Here is a 15,958-nt window from a genome sequence, read left to right as displayed (position 1 = left end):
ATCCATCCAGATCTATATTTGCACATCGTTTTCCAGATCTTATATACCTATCTTTCTAAATGTCTTCCAGGTCCTTTACTGTTGCTATAATAGCTAAGAGAGGCAGTCTTAGAAACCGTGGACCCTCCCTCTTTTCAAGTTTATCACAGTGGTGTACCTTGGGTGAAGAGTAGATCCACCACAGCCTCAAACGTCATATATGCACCATTGATTTGCTTAAAGATAGTGGTGTCTACCAGGAGTTTCTTTATTCCTGATGGTATTTTCTCTTCTTGCCTGCATTCCCCGCTGTAGCTTTTGAAGGAAAACTCCTTATGTCGCTTGACATTTATTTACTTGTTCATTGTGTCATTTATGACACCAAAACCAGTTATGCAGGTGTTGTCCTCTTTCGTGGATGTCACATCTCAGAATTGTCCTATGTTGGGTCATCCTCACCGTTCTAGGTGTGGGGCAGGGATTACCTTCCCAGTCCAAACTGAGATTGGGATGATGGCAGGACTTGGAATATTTTCTCAGTGAGAATTATGTCCACAATATGTGTGAGCTCTGGGTATTTTTCCAGTGCTAACTGCCTGGTTTGTACATGCAGGGCTTGGAGTTACTTCCCTAGTGTGTTCTGCCTCAGAGAAACTGCTCTCGGTCACATATTCGTACATATCTAAAGAGAGGGGAGGAGGTGGTGTGTGCATCTGTTGGTGCGTTTTTCTCTCTATATGAGGTACGTATGAGCCCATAAAGAAGATATTTATTTATTTGTGTGAGTTGAGGGGGAAGACTTACATTCTGCAAGAAGTACACGCAGAGCTATGTTTAGTGGTTAGGTAATATAGAATTACGTGGTATTTTGAGTCATACATAAGGTGGATTTAGATGACAAATGATGTGTTCAGACGTGAAGTTCAAAACACAGGTGAATGGATCATGCTTAAGACATGCAGGAAATGCACATATCTGTGTCTAATGGTTTTGTCATACTTGAAATATGCTTGTGTCATAACACGAAGTCCCCACATTTCCATGGAAAATAGTTTGGTCCTAGATAAATTGCCTACATTTCCTTGATGAGTGATTTAGTCAAACGTATACACAGAAAGGTCTGCAGTTAGTGGGTCACACGTGAACTACACATGGGTACACTGACAGTGTTTGGGTCATGCATGAATCCCAATCTGGTCCATGAGGACGCCATGGATCGTACTTGAAATACATTCTGCTCCTCTGAGCAGGTCTGTGCCAAACAAAATGAACACTCGAGTCAGGCTGTGTTGTTTGGTTGCAGGCTGACACACAAGCAGCTCCAGTCACACTGTGGCCAGCATTTCCACACACATTCTTGAAATGAGCAGAGTATTTTGTGCTCTTTATGGGCCTTCCCAGCTAATTCTCGCTGCTTCCTGCACAGGGCACTCTGCTGATAAGCTTAGCATGCCTATTCAATGGCTGTTAGTTGTGTGGTATGAAGTTGCACACTCATACTTCATACATGTAGCTACTGTCCAGGATTTGTGTTAATGTTGATTGTAGCTAGAATTGTGTATGATGATTTATTTGCATGCCTGCATAATGCCTGTTACACTGCATATCATTTCCAAGTATCTTCATCTGCAGAGGGGATTCTGTGAAGCAAGAAGCACAGCTGTGAGATTAAATAATTGATGCACACATTTTTCCGATCTCCCGTCGCCTCAACCTTGCTCTTTTCGTAGCTTAGTTTTCCAGCCCCAATAGGCCTATTAGATGCACTGCTCGTTAAGCTGAGCGTTAACGGCCAGGTGCAATACTGTCGGCATGTCTAACCATGTGATGTGCTGAATCAGTGACTTATCCGTTCCACTGGTCACAGAGCCTAGGCACAGCCCTTGTAATCAGCAGGTGGTGCGCCCTTTTCACACTGAAGAGGTGAAGATGCCTCCTGGATTCACATGGCTACTGGTTGACAGGAATGCAGAATCCTTTTTAGGACATGGGCAGAGCAATCTCTTGAATTATTGCCTCAAGCACTTATGAAACGATCTGACAGTTACTGAAAAGGAATCCCACTGGCTGTAATTGATGGTGATGCACAAGAGCAGAGCCACAGACCATCTTGGACGGACAAGTAACTCTGTAAGATCTGGTCTGGCACGAGGGATAGATGGTCCAGTTTGCAGTGAAGGGAGACTTGCATCACCCAAAAGGAGGGGGTGCATAAGTAGCTGAGTGTTCCAAGTGGTTGGGTTGCACACACGTGCACTTATTGAGTGCTCCAACTGGTTGGGTTGCACTCGCTTGCACTCATTGTGATCTCCAAGTGGTTGGGTTGGTCCTGCACGATCTTGTACTCCTATGCTGGAAGTGTTGGCAAGAATATCAATCTCTCAGAAAAATGCTCATGGTAGTGTGACTTAAGAAGTGTGTGCTAGGGCCTTGTGCCAGCACATTGCTAAGGAACAGTGCCCCCTTTTTTCTACTTTTGAAGCATTTGATCACATTGTTCTCTTGTCCCTAAAGATTTTCTGATATCTCTCAACCAAAGACGTTCAGGTACTGCTTAGTAATTGGAAGTTCACTAATGAAAGTAAAGACTGGCAAATAAAGAACATATCAGCATAGCGCAACAGTTATTTTGTTCACATTGCTTCTTGTTTGACAGTGTGTTACCCAATGATATGTGCGTCTAAAAGTGCACGCCCTTAATCATTCAATCAAGATTGATTGAGAATTTAATTATCGGAGTTCTAAAGTTCAAACAGTATTTATATGAAGTCTTGTGCCTAAACTATACCCAAGTCCCCCATTATTCCCAGGTATAATTTCAGTCTCTATTTAAGACAGTGAAAATCTGTGGCGCTGTGTACCGAGCCAATCAGAACACAGGGTTTAGGGTATGGAATATATATTTGGTTCTTCAGTGAAGACGCTTTCCATAGTGTAAACCCTGCCTTCTGAGTGGTATTGCCACTACTACACTTACAGCCTAAGACAACAAAACATTAATCACATCACCAACACTTACATCTATCACATTAACTGATTTATACCATGTGCACAGTACATGCTTACATTAATCAGGGTTTCATTATTTAGATAGCACTTTATATATCAGTCCTTGTCAGTTTGGCTAAGATAATTCCTCATATGCCTTGTTCCTATTCCAGTTAAATATCTGCTCTAGGAACAATTTGTGTCTCCTGATCCAGGTGATGCCTCATTTAAAACAGTTGATGTCTTTGGTAGCTGTTTGTTGTGTGTATATTGGGGTAGTTGATTCTTCATCTTGGCTGTTTGTGTTGTGGAGTGACATGTCTTTCTTTGCTTAAGGTGGTTGGGTATGCGATGTGGTCGTGTGCTGTTGAAGTTTGCTGTGACAGAGCTTGTTTTGTAGATGATAGCAGATGTCGGATGAGACTGTATTGCTCTCCCTCTTTTTGAGGTGTTGATGGACTAGGTCTGAATAATGAAGTCCATTGCTGTCATAGAAAGGGCAAATATATTTTGGTTGTCTTATATGCTGTCCTGTTTGAAGAGGTAGGTGAAGGAGGCTTGTGCAGCAGTTATAATTGTTGATGTAAGGTGCTCAAATTGTCAGCTTATTTGTGGCACGCTTGGTCTTGTTTTAGAATGCCATGGTCTTTCTCATTTTTTGATGACTTTGTGGTAGTTTGTGGCCAACGTGACAATGGCTCTCGCCAGATTGTGGCTGCTAGTGTAATTCAGGCTGTTAGTGCCACAATTTCTGCTTATATCACTGAAAGCGATTATGGCTCATGTTTTAGTTTGGGCGCTTAATTTGGCTGTTTGTGTCTCTCTTTGAAGTTTGATGTCCCAGATGAGAAATGTATGTTCTGCCAAGTGACTAGGCATTTATGATACATTTCACGATTTTATGTTGTGGGTGTAGCTGCTAATATCGTCGCAGCATTAGGCTGACTGAACTTGTTGAGGTTGTTGTCTTCTTTGGATTCCAAGTAACAAGGTGCTGTTTTGCGGTTGTTGATGGTGTGTTGTAGGTTAGTTTGCTGAATTAGTGTCTGCTCTCAAGCACGTCTAATGAGTATAAGACCTCATAATGAGGTGTTTGAAGTGTTTGTTGGGTCAGGTTGCCTTTAAGTTCCAGTTTTTTTTTACAGAGTGGTGTGGGGTTTAGAAATGCTTTATTTTTATGAGGCGTTCGAATTGCTTATTGGGTGTAGCTGCTGAATGTGTTGCAAATGCTGCCTCTGACTGGATGGCGACCTGTTAAACATGATGATGCTCTTGGAGTTGTGTGTGCGCTGGGTAAAGTTATGTTGAAATTTAGGAACTCGTGGTGAATCGGAGATAAAATGCAGCTTTTAAATGACATTTGTTGCTCTTTTGATATGGATCGTGACTGGTGGATGGTTTATGTTGTACATCGAATATTGCTCAAAGTGCACCATTTACAAGTTGATGGGACCAATATATATCATACTTAGCCTGAGTCTGTGTAGTTTGGTGACAGAGCTGTTTCAGTAGTCTATTGGCACTTCTCTTGGGACAGTAGACGGCAATCTTGGGCAAGGGATGAATATGATAGTTCAGTTTGGAGTTGAAATGGTTGAGCATCATTCAGGTGATTGATGTCTCCTTACTTGGCAAATGTTCCTTGATGAACAGGACTCAAATACAGCGAAAGTCTATGTTGTCCAAAGCTCAAGTAGTACCACTGGAGTAAAGTTACATGCAGGCAAGTATCGCAGCTGCATACCACACGTGACCCACTTGCATACACATAGGCTCAGGGGGCCATTAGGAGATACAGGGAAGCACGTAGTGCCCCATTCAAGGCACTAGAACACACAGAATGGCAAACAGGGCAATACCTATGCACACATGGAACATAGGGGCACTCATTTTGGTGTGTAGAAGATAGCCCACTTAGAATCCTCAAACCACAAGGGATGTGGTGAGACCAGCAAACACTGATCGTAGTAAGATGCACAGGTCTGACGATAGGGGTCACTAAGGCATATGGACTGCATACTGCAGGCACCGTGAATTAAACATGAAGAGGCATTCTAAGGCAGGTAATCTGCGTTCTTGATATACTAGAATTCACATTTGGGGCTCTAGACTACACAGATAGCACTTATGGTGCACTAGACACTAATATGGCAGGTAGGAAACTCAGGAAAGTGCACATGGCACATACACTCACAGTTCGATGGCAAATATTATATATATATATATATATATTACTATATATATATATATATGTTACTATAACCCAAAGGCACACCTCATTCTCAGGCTGTACATTCAGCATGGTAGCACATCCAGGCAATACAACCGTGCATACACGTCACAGGCAGATGCAGCTTGTTCATTCAGGCAACACGTATCCATCCTGGGAGCCCCACAGCCAGTGACTTCAGATACTATAATGTAAACCGAGGCCACTTGAGAAACTGGTACATACAAGAGAGCACACATACGGGACATGTATAGAACCCATGCAGGCATTGTGCACTGCTCTTAGTGCAAAGTACATCCACATTTTACTAAGACTGCGCACACGGGCCACCCAGATTCCGCAGAATGAAAATACGCACACACGCTCTCCCCCAAAACCCAGGGGTGCACACATGCTTCTAGCCCAGTAGGGTTCACACTTAGAGGCTCATCCACTGCACACGTGCCATGCCACGGCACCCACACGTTGCAAACACAGTGGCGTCCAGGCTTGGTACACAGCGGGCACAGGCGCACGTGCCACGGCTCTGCGGCTGCCAGGCTGTGCTAAGGCAGGGTGCTGCTCTGGCTTGATGAACTGCTGTTCTTATACTCTTCCGTTTTTTTCTTCTATTGGTTTGATTCTTTCAGAGATGAATCACAGTGAAATTGAAAGACGTCGGAGGAATAAGATGACACAATACATCACAGAGCTGTCTGACATGGTGCCCACCTGCAGCGCACTGGCACGCAAGCCTGACAAACTCACCATCCTGCGCATGGCCGTGTCGCACATGAAATCCATGAGGGGCACGGGAAATAAATCCACCGACGGCGCCTATAAACCCTCCTTTCTGACAGAACAGGTGGCTCTTTTATCCATACTTTCTTTTCGTTAATGAATAATTTTGACAGTGTCAGGGGCACTATATGATGACATGTTAGGGTGGTGAATGTATCTCCGAGATCCGACTGTGTGGATCAGATTGAGAAAGCAAGTGTCCCAGTGCCACACAACATGCCCCCTTCCTCGCCACACTGCCTTGCAGAGCAGAGACAGGCGCGTTGCTTCGAGGCACTAGCAGGCCCTACCCAGTGAGTAAACTTCATTGGCAGCCTTTTGTAAGGGGAGCTGTTAGTCTCTCATGCATCAGTTTTTCAGGCCTTCACAGTCCGCTTCGTTCTGTTGAGCTCTGCTCTTCTACTACACTGATGCTCGTTGTTAGTGCAGTCTCTGTTGCCGCAAGGCCTCAGCCTGGCTGTGTGGCCTGACTGGGTTATGGCAAACGTGCTGGTCCTTTTCGTAATAGGAGCTGTTCACGTGCAGTTTGTGTCGAGCCATGATGTGGTGCATTGGGTCACTTGCTTTCTCTTTGCTCGTCCTTCACTGGTGGCACAAGGCTTTCCTTCGTCATGTGGGTACAATAAACTGGTGAAGTAGTCTGGGTGGTGGGGTGCACAAGTCAGCATCAGGACAAGAGCTGTATTACAGGACAGTATTAGAACGAGTGTATGTTGCATTTGTGCTTTTATTAGATTTATGCTTGTATCTACCCACGGTCCGTGACAAAATCACAATTTCAATGAAGAATTCTGTCTATATCTGAGATGGTTCTAAGTTCAGCCAAGTGTTACCCATGTCCTGCCCCAGCCGCCATCTTGAAAAGTGTAAAACTGCACATTGCAGGGATTGCAAAATTAGATCTTATTTTCTATTGAACTGGTAGATAAAGAAATAGATTCAGCTCCACCAACTAGTACCACTAAAAGCGGGGCTCGCAAGCAGAGCTTTTTCAAGGAGTCCAAAAATGCGGGCTAAGATTCTAAGTCAGAGTAGTGAAAGCAAGGGTCAAGCTTCACATTCATTTTCATTGAGTAGAGTAAACATATGCCAAGGTTTACAATACAGTGCCACTGAGTGGGGAGGAAACTAGCCAATCATATATGTTGTCATTTAACAGGTAGATCACCATCCATAATCAATAGGCAGAAATGAGGGGTAAAGATGTGATTTTTAAAATGCACTAGTGGGTAGATCTGTCGATCAGTCATGCATGCAAGTCTTGCGGTTTCACTCAGGTGCGAACAATCATAATGTATGTGAGTTGTTCAATTTGCATGCTTTGTCCTAGACAAAAAAGAAAATGGAGGCAGTATTACTGTGTGCACACATCGTGACTTGTAGAAAGTAAAGCATGGTAAAGCATAGTTATTTGGACACAACTCTACTGTTGTCAGATGATGCTAGTAATATGGCAAAATGTGAATCTGAAAATACCTGCTCCTTCCTGCAGCTTCCTTTCCTCATGGCTTTCCTCCGCGTTTTCAGCCGTCACATTCTTACTTCCCATTTGATGCAGGTATTGCCACCTACCCTTGTCTGTATGGCTAATGCCACAACCCTCACTATCCCCACCCTTAAAGGGTGTCACTGTGTGCCACGCCTACCCTCCTCTTTCAGTCAGCCTACTTTGGTCCTTCCTCCTGCAGGTGTTCTGTACTCACTTCTTTGCTATCCTCTTGTATCATTTCTGTTTCTATTCGACTGTCCTCCCTACCCTCATGTACCTTACCTCCTGTATGCTAGCCTTCCCGGTCGCTCCGTCCAATCATCTCTGGCTCATATGTGTCTCAACAGACCTTCTCTATCCTCAGTGTTACAACATTATTTGTGTTTTCTTACTACTAAAATAATGTTCTGAAATTGAATGTATAGCTTTACCATGACCTTTTGATCTAGCCAATGAAACAGTCTCAATTCATGCATCTGCAAAAAGTGTCACACCACACAAAAGATTGATAGTATAGCCACACACAAGTGACAACCTCTCATGTTGTCCCAGCATATTCACACATCACAGCTTGACCTCTGTAGCACCATGTAATCACAAATCACATAAAGTAAACAATAGTAGAACTATGCATAGGGTGTGACAACTCAGCCGCGTGTAGAAGTAATAGGGGTGATCACTCAGGACTTGTAAGCAGCGACAAGAGCTGGTTGATATAATTGGTAGTGTTCTGAATTGAAGAGTTACTAATTCTAGGGGACTTTTTTTTTAGATAGGGTGTGAGCCAAGGCGTTTTGATTTTACTTACATTTTATGTATAATGCACTGCCTCATTGGAGCTTTCAGCCAACCATCTTTATCCATTGTTCTGTTATTCTATAATTCACATTTTTCTTACGCCCATTACAACATACAGCATGGGGCAGTGATAGTTGATAGGGACTAATGCGGCAATGCATGCAATTTCAGGCATTAAAAATGTTTTGCTTTTACCCAGTTTGTGTTTTTTTTTTTAGAGTTTAGGCCTGGCAACTTCCACAACAATAAAGTTCTGAGAACTATTGCAGAACAAAAAACAAGCATTGACAAAATGCTCTTAGTGTGGGTTGTGAGCATAGAAATGAGTTTAGTGCTTGGAGTCATAGTCACTAGGATTCCAGCACTGCTTATTTCCTAAAAAGTAAAATATTTGGGGAAAACTGAGTCTCATTTATTTTTGATGGCCAATTTTGAGAGACCTCAGTGAGGAGAGTGAAGTGAAATTGAAGAATTGCTATGAGGCTTCAAGAGACACTATTGGCTGTAAGTGCACTTTAGAAAAATCCTATAAGATATCTAAATCCTAGTTAACCGAGGTGAGGTGCTACATGTTAAAACACGTGTCCAAGGAATAATGACCTATTATTATGGAATCACTATGAGACAGCTCACGATTTATTCATGTTTGTGGATCTACCAAGGTTTAGAAACTCGACAGACGACAATCAACCGCCCTGATCCTGCTTGACCTCTCCACAGCCTTTGACACCGTCTCCCACCACACACCCATTAATCGACTGCGCCAGATTACAATCACAGATGACGTACTCCGATGGATGGCATACTTTCTTACGAGTCGCACCCAGAAAACCTGTCTCCCCCCCACTTCACCTCACAACCCAAGCACACCATCTGCAGCGCCCCGCAAGTCTCACCGCTCTGCCCAACCTCCTTCAACATCTACATGACACCACTTGCAGCCATGTCAGATCTAACGACATTATCTCCTATGCCGACGATACCTAACTCGTCCTCTCACTCTCAGCGGACCCCACCTCAACAAAGACAAACTTCCACAACTGTTTGAAGAATGTCGTAGCCTGGATGAAGAACTTCCTGAAGCTCAACATGGACAAAACCGAAGTCCTGATCTTTGGCAGACACACCACACTGGAACAACTCCTAGCGGCCATCGGAGCTCGGACCCATTCCCGCTCCGAAAGATCATGCCCGCACTCTCTGCATCATCCTGGACAGCGAACTCTCCATGAAACGTCAGGTCAGTGCTGTCTCCTCAGCCTGTTTACACACTCTCCACATGCTCCGCAAAGTCTTCAAGTGGCTCCCCATCAGCACCAGGAAAATGGTGATGTAGGCCCTCATCACCAGCCGACTGGACTACGGCAACACACACTACGCAGGCACTACCACCGATCTCATGAAAAGACTCCAGACAATACAGAACTCTGCAGCCAGACTGATCCCCAACCTACCCAAGAGGACCCACGTCACCCAGCACCTGAAGGACCTCCACTGTCTTCCCTATCCAGAAGAGATGCCAATGCCAGCTTCTGACCCACGCCTACAAAGCCCTCCATGACCAAGGACCTGCTTACATGAACCACTGCTTGAATTTCCACTGACCTTACAGGAACCTCCGCTCACCTTGCCCATGCACAGATTCCACGCATCCGCTGATGCCGGTCTTGAGAACGCTCCTTCTCCCATATCGCCACCAAGTCCTGGAACACCCTCCCGCTCCACCTCCGCACCCTCGTTGATCCACTTTAGGAAAGGACTCAAGACCTGGCTCTTCGACTAAGACCTGCAGCACAGCGCCAGAATATCATCTCGGATGATAAGCCGCTCTATGTAAGTGTACCACACTTTCTTGATGCAGACATGTTCTGCAAGCTATTCCATATACTTACAATTGTGCTTCTTAACCCAGTAATGTTCCTACCAGGAGTATATTTTACAGTCTTCTGTACGATGTGTCTCTTTGCTTTTTGTTTTGCCCACTTAGTAGCTGCTGCATAGACACTTTTTGCAGTACAGCACATTTTGAAACAAACTAATGGTGTGGTGTCATAGGATTTGGCTGTATCTGCCCATATTAAACATTTTGCTGCACATTGTGGTGGTGCTTAGAACATAATGACCCCACCTTAAGTCTGTTCGGATGTTTTTCCAAGGTTCTTTTAGAAGGGGAGTCTGTGTATGTATGTACCAAGGGAGTCCGCATAATATCTTTTTCTTTTATGAAAGTAAACATCGAATTTGGACTTGAAAGGGCTGGATGGTCAGAAAGCATACATTCCTTAGAATTAGTTTCTTAATAGGATTACTCAAAGTCCCAAATATACTGACATCTGCAATCTTCAGGTGTTGTTTTCCCTTTTTTTTTACTCTAGGAAATTCCTTCTGTGGCTGTACCCCACTCTCTTAAGGGACCGTCCTTCATCAGTTTCAATTTTCTGGCTAGAGTGTGGGTTTCCTCAAGATAATAATTTTTGATAGTTCTGTCGTAATCTCAAGAGTTGTCCAAATATGTGATTATCCTCGTGATTACAATGGTTATGGCTAGGGTACTTGAGTAAAGTGTTCCTTTGTGTGGGCTTCCTACACATGTGGTGTGTAGTTGCCCTATTTCATTAATGTTTCATGAAAACTTGATTTCCTGATTGTTGTGCTTCATTGTATACGTAAGATACTCACTGGTTCATGCATGGAGCAATACAAGAAAGCTATCTATCTATATATATATATATATATATATATATATATATATATATATATATATATATATATATATATATATATATATATATATATATATATATATATATATATATATATATATATATATATGTATATATAGACTGGAAGACGTGTCATGGTTTTCCTTTTGATTTCTACAGAGAAGCCTTCATTGAATTACAGCATTTTTTTGATTAACTAGAAATTCAATGGCTACAGGTTGGGATCTACTGCTAACATTGCATATTATCAATCACTAGTAGTGTGATCGGTTAAAGACTTTTGATGTCTGAATTCTCTGTAGGACTTCACCAGTGGCATAAACAGATATTACTAAAAGATTAAATCCAGATACGATGTTACTCTTTCTAACGATGCTTAGTGTCCTGCTACTGTGGGCTTTTCAAGTCGTTTGAAAGTATTTTTGACCTTTCAGTAGTGTTTATTTAGCACAGGGAAAGGATGAATGGACTATGAGAGTAGATTGGACTTGATTGCTAATGTTTCTTCATTGTATATTATTTTACAAATGAAGATTACGCTAACACATTCACAATGATGTAGGTCACAAACAAACGTTTTGAGTACTCCAGGGTTTGTCCACGATGCTGTAAAAATGTGTTTCTAATTTAGTGCATAATATATATGCTTGGCATAGTTCTTTTTGTCCTTATAGTTCCTTCATTGACGTTTGCATTAAGTTTTGCTGGTGCGGTATTACACGAGCACCACTGACCTTCCAGGGTGTAGCTTAACCTTTTCTGGTTGGTGGGTTTTGCATCATTTCCTTCAGGTCTGTCGGGCAAAGACAGTAAATATTTAAAATGCATTTATGGCCGCAGTTACACTCTGCTTTGAAAATATTTTTGATATTAGTAGCTTACAGAAAACTTGGTCCCAGTTCAGGGCATAAGCATGATTGTCTTTTCTGGCTTCTTCACCAAGTTCTACGTTTTTTGCATCTTGAGTGATATGTGATAAGGATCTAAATAATAGGGCAATTTAGTAGTATTTCTAAATGGGCTTAGTCCGTGGAAAAAGTCTGGATCACATGTGTCACCTACAAGCACTTGAGCTAATGCCTGCCTGCACCGTTTGATGATAGGAAGAGATCTGTAGGAACTGTACTAGACCAGCAGTGTAAGAGCTATGATTTGACCAGGGACCCACACTGTGATGGAGCACAGGGGATTTCTGAACAAATCTGATCATGCGTAGGTTTGTTAAATAAGGATCCCTACATACATCTATGAGTCCTGATTCGGGGGGTCTGTTTGCACGTGATAACGTTTTTGTTGCTGGTACTGGATTTTTAGTGATGTTTTAGTGCACCTGCCACAAAACCTCTCCTGACACAAAGCACTTTCCACAGATCAAACTCTTAATTCGCGGAGTGTCCCCTCCTAGCTTGGGAAGTTGAAACGTCAGATTTTGGGAAAAGGGACTAGAGTCCCTAGCCTGGTGACAGTACACTCAAGTACTCTGTCTTGTCACTGGGGCATTACAGTGCTTCTCAAACAGTACGCCAGAATCTTAGGGCTGAGGTACAATTATCTTGGAAATTACCTGGTGCAGTTAAGAAACTCAGGCGCCAGCAGTGTTTCCGGATAAGAGGGCATGGACTCTGGGCACCTACAACAGCAAACAAAAGGCTAGAGAAAATGGACTAGGGTTCAGATGTGAATATCTACGGAACTGCAAAACTGAAAAAATACTGCCCGTTTTCCTGGCTTAGAGTAACTTTTTACAGCTCACTCACCAAACTCCCAGTTCAGGGGATCAATCATAGGTAATCATGCACTCTGTAAGACACAGCACAAACTTTCCTTCATTATGGACAGAGTCAAGGATGAAGGAAGGTCACCAGCAAAGGCAGCAGGCAATGGCTCTTCCCCAGGGCTCCAGGTGCTACGCATCAAATTACAATGATGAACGCATGCAGCTGGTCCAGGAGCTCTTGCAATCCACCATCTGCTTCTATAGGGATTCTTCAGTTCAGCAGGGATGTAGCCCCCCACCTGACACGTTGCGCTGTTGTTGAAAGGCTCAGTCCAGGGTCTTCCTGGTCAGCAGTTTCTTGTCAAACAGGATGGGTGCAGCAGTGCGTCGTATTGAGTTTTTAGCTTAACTTTTAGCATGAAAAGAAGGTAGTCGCCAGCGGAGTGCTCCCGGTGAATTGCAGTTACTCGTCTACACTTGTTAGCATCTCTGCGTTGGATGTAGGAAAATCCTGGAGACTGTACTGGTCAAAAAGGTCTAGCTGCGTTCTGTGAGCAGAACTGTACTGTTATTGTTCTGTGTTTTTGGGGTCTTTAACGAGGTGCATCTTCAGCTCTCTACTCATTTATAGCAGTGTCTTGGCGGTCTTGGTGAATACGGGCAACTTTTTGAAGATCCTGGGTACATGTAGCTGGAAAAAGCTTTAAAAAATTTGTTATGCTTCTTTACCTCCAGTCTGCTGCAAGTTTCTGCAGAATAAGTGGGGTGCTGGTCATGATATCTGCAAAATGGCTGGTCGTGATAGCTTTGTAAATGTTGCAGTTGGTTTTAAGATGGTGCAGGCCAGCAAGAAGAGGTATTGGAGTTTCTTCAGGATGTGGGTGAATGGATCACATTTCTCCAGGCCCTGGATGAGACCTGCTCTAGCATATATTGTGTGCTTTGGGGGAAAGGGACATTGTGGAGTCTAGAAGGCCATGTAGCAGTGAGTTATCATTACCCGAAAATACAAGCGCTTGAGCATCAGTTCTGCAGTTGCTTCGTGGAAGAAACAGTTTAACTTTCTTTAGCACAGAGAACTGGTATCAGTCCGCCTTTGCTTTTTGGCAGCATGCTTCTTGAGGGTGTGGTCTTTTCTGTTAAATATTCTTTGGAAAATAACAGTGCATGTTATTTCACATAGATGCTAGGATTCTATAAACTCAACAGGGAATTGCGGCAAGTATTGCTGCGCCATGCATAACATCACCGAGATCAGTCTTGGATTTTCTCATGTGTATTGCTAACAAATGTTTTGCGCATTTGTTGCCAGACCAACTCATCTTTTAGGTATTAGCACTGAAAATAAAATTTTTAAAAACTGTTTAGAAAGAAGTTTGATTTCCCTGATAAAAGGCACCAAATAAATATTCTTGCATTTTAAAAGTAATATTGATTTCTTCAAGCCTTAAAGACATGTAAGTTACACAAGTGATTCATCTCTGTTCTCTGTAACTCTTAGCTCTACGTTCAGTTGTTAGTAGTCCTTTTTGGTGACCTCCATGACCTCATACTTTAATTGTATAGTTTAAATCAACGTTAACCTCTAGCGATTTCCCATCTCTTTCCTTACCCTTTAGCAATTCTGTGATAGTCTTCATCCATGTAACTGTCCATGGTTTCTCCTCCCCTTCCTTAACCAGAAGTCTTAGATTATAACTTTCAGTGGGTTCACACACTACTTTCTTTTTCAAGGGCCTTCTTCCATATGTTTTTATCTTTTATGTTTCCCTCATGATTTCTCATGCTGCAGTACTTTTGCTGTCTTCTTCACTGTTTTTACACTGTTTATAAACATTATCTGTTCCTTTCCCCTAATGTTTTCGGAGACTCCTCATTGCTGATAGCCCAAGAGTGTCTTTAACCTTTCATGGCTTCTTTTGGTAAATCATTTGTCGAGTTTTTTATGTTTCAAGACTTCGGCATACCTCGTGATCCTTTGAAGATCTTCAAAGAGTACCAAAACAACATTTTGAATGAGGGTCTAATGGCATGTTTAATGACCTTCCAATAGACACAGGCCCCAGGGGATACACTATAATAACAAAAGAGTGCCTAAGGGTCAGAAAGAGCTCAACTATGTAGAATGTCCGAGACACAACTAATGGAAAGACCTACGAGTGATTGGGGAGAATAGTGCACCAGTGAATCTTTAAAGGCGCAACAGGGTACCTCGAAGGTGTAAAAGGTACCCATCAGTTTCCGCTTGGTACCGCCCTTGTCATAATTTGGGTTCTCCTTATACCCAGGAGAATACGCTGTCTGCCACAAGATGTTGGTGTGACTGGCGCTCAGCCAATGAAAGCTGTACGTGTGGGGAGTACCAAAAACAGTATATGTAAGGGTAACTGATTTGCAGTGCGTAAATGACAAAGTGAAAAAGTGTGATATATAAAATTGGAGAGAGGTGAGTAGAAGAAGAAATTATTTTAATAGTATCTCTCAAATCTTCCAAGATTTAAAAACAGTATCTATTGTGAACAGATTTAACAAAATATCTGTTTATAAAAAAAGGTCGACATGTTTCAGCATGTGTGGCGACCATTTAGCCACTGCTTTCTTCAGGACCAATAGATTTGCTACTGCAAGATACAAATATAAACCATATCACCTGTTGGATCAAGGTCATGATAAGTATCCTCCAAAAGACTATTTGGTTGGAGGACAATGCATCACCCCACCTGGCTGCAGCTCAGGTTAGTAGAGCACCGCTCTGTCCGTCGGTTCTCCCTGGCGTCCCTCTGCACTTTTTCACTTTGTCATTTACGCACTGCAAATGACAAAGTGAAAAAGTGTGATATATAAAATTGGAGAGAGGTGAGTAGAAGAACAAATTATTTTAATAGTATCTCTCAAATCTTCCAAGATTTAAAAACAGTATCTATTGTGAACAGATTTTTTTTTTATTTTTTTTTTATTATGTTGTCTGCTCCCCTCAGGAAAGTAATCCAGTTGATCCATGTTTTAAAGCTTGCTTTGGCTGTGTTTTTCCAGTTCGTTAGGATCATTTTGAGGGCCGCTGTGAGAAGTAGGTCTAGGAGTTCTCTTTCTTCTTTACTTTTTAGGTTCGCTGTTAGGTGCTCAGTCGCCAGGCTGACGAAGCTGATCTCCAGATTCGTTTTGAGCATATCGTTCAGGAAAGTGTTGATTTGAGCCCAGAACTTCCTGACTTTCACGCAGGTGAAGATAAGGTGTTCGAGGGTCCCTTCTTCTTT

At 42.7% G+C, this 15,958-nt stretch overlaps 1 protein-coding gene across 2 annotated transcripts in view; it reads left to right on the top strand.

Annotated features, from left to right (window-relative positions):
• ARNT2 (aryl hydrocarbon receptor nuclear translocator 2) overlaps window positions 1-15,958 on the top strand; it is a 677,642-nt gene that overhangs the window by 212,346 nt on the left and 449,338 nt on the right. The window contains exon 5 of one of the 2 annotated variants that reach the window (XM_078682932.1): window positions 5,827-6,041. In XM_078682932.1, coding sequence (XP_078539058.1) covers window positions 5,827-6,041 — 215 coding nt within the window. Of the gene's footprint in view, window positions 1-5,826; window positions 6,042-15,958 lie in introns of those variants that run through there. The other variant, XM_078682933.1, reaches the window with a different exon arrangement.

This window comes from Lissotriton helveticus, chromosome 3_1, assembly GCF_964261635.1.
Source record: "Lissotriton helveticus chromosome 3_1, aLisHel1.1, whole genome shotgun sequence".
Lineage (NCBI taxonomy): Eukaryota > Metazoa > Chordata > Amphibia > Caudata > Salamandridae > Lissotriton > Lissotriton helveticus.
Note: the sequence above shows the minus strand (reverse complement) of the source record. Positions and strands in the feature narration are given on the sequence as shown.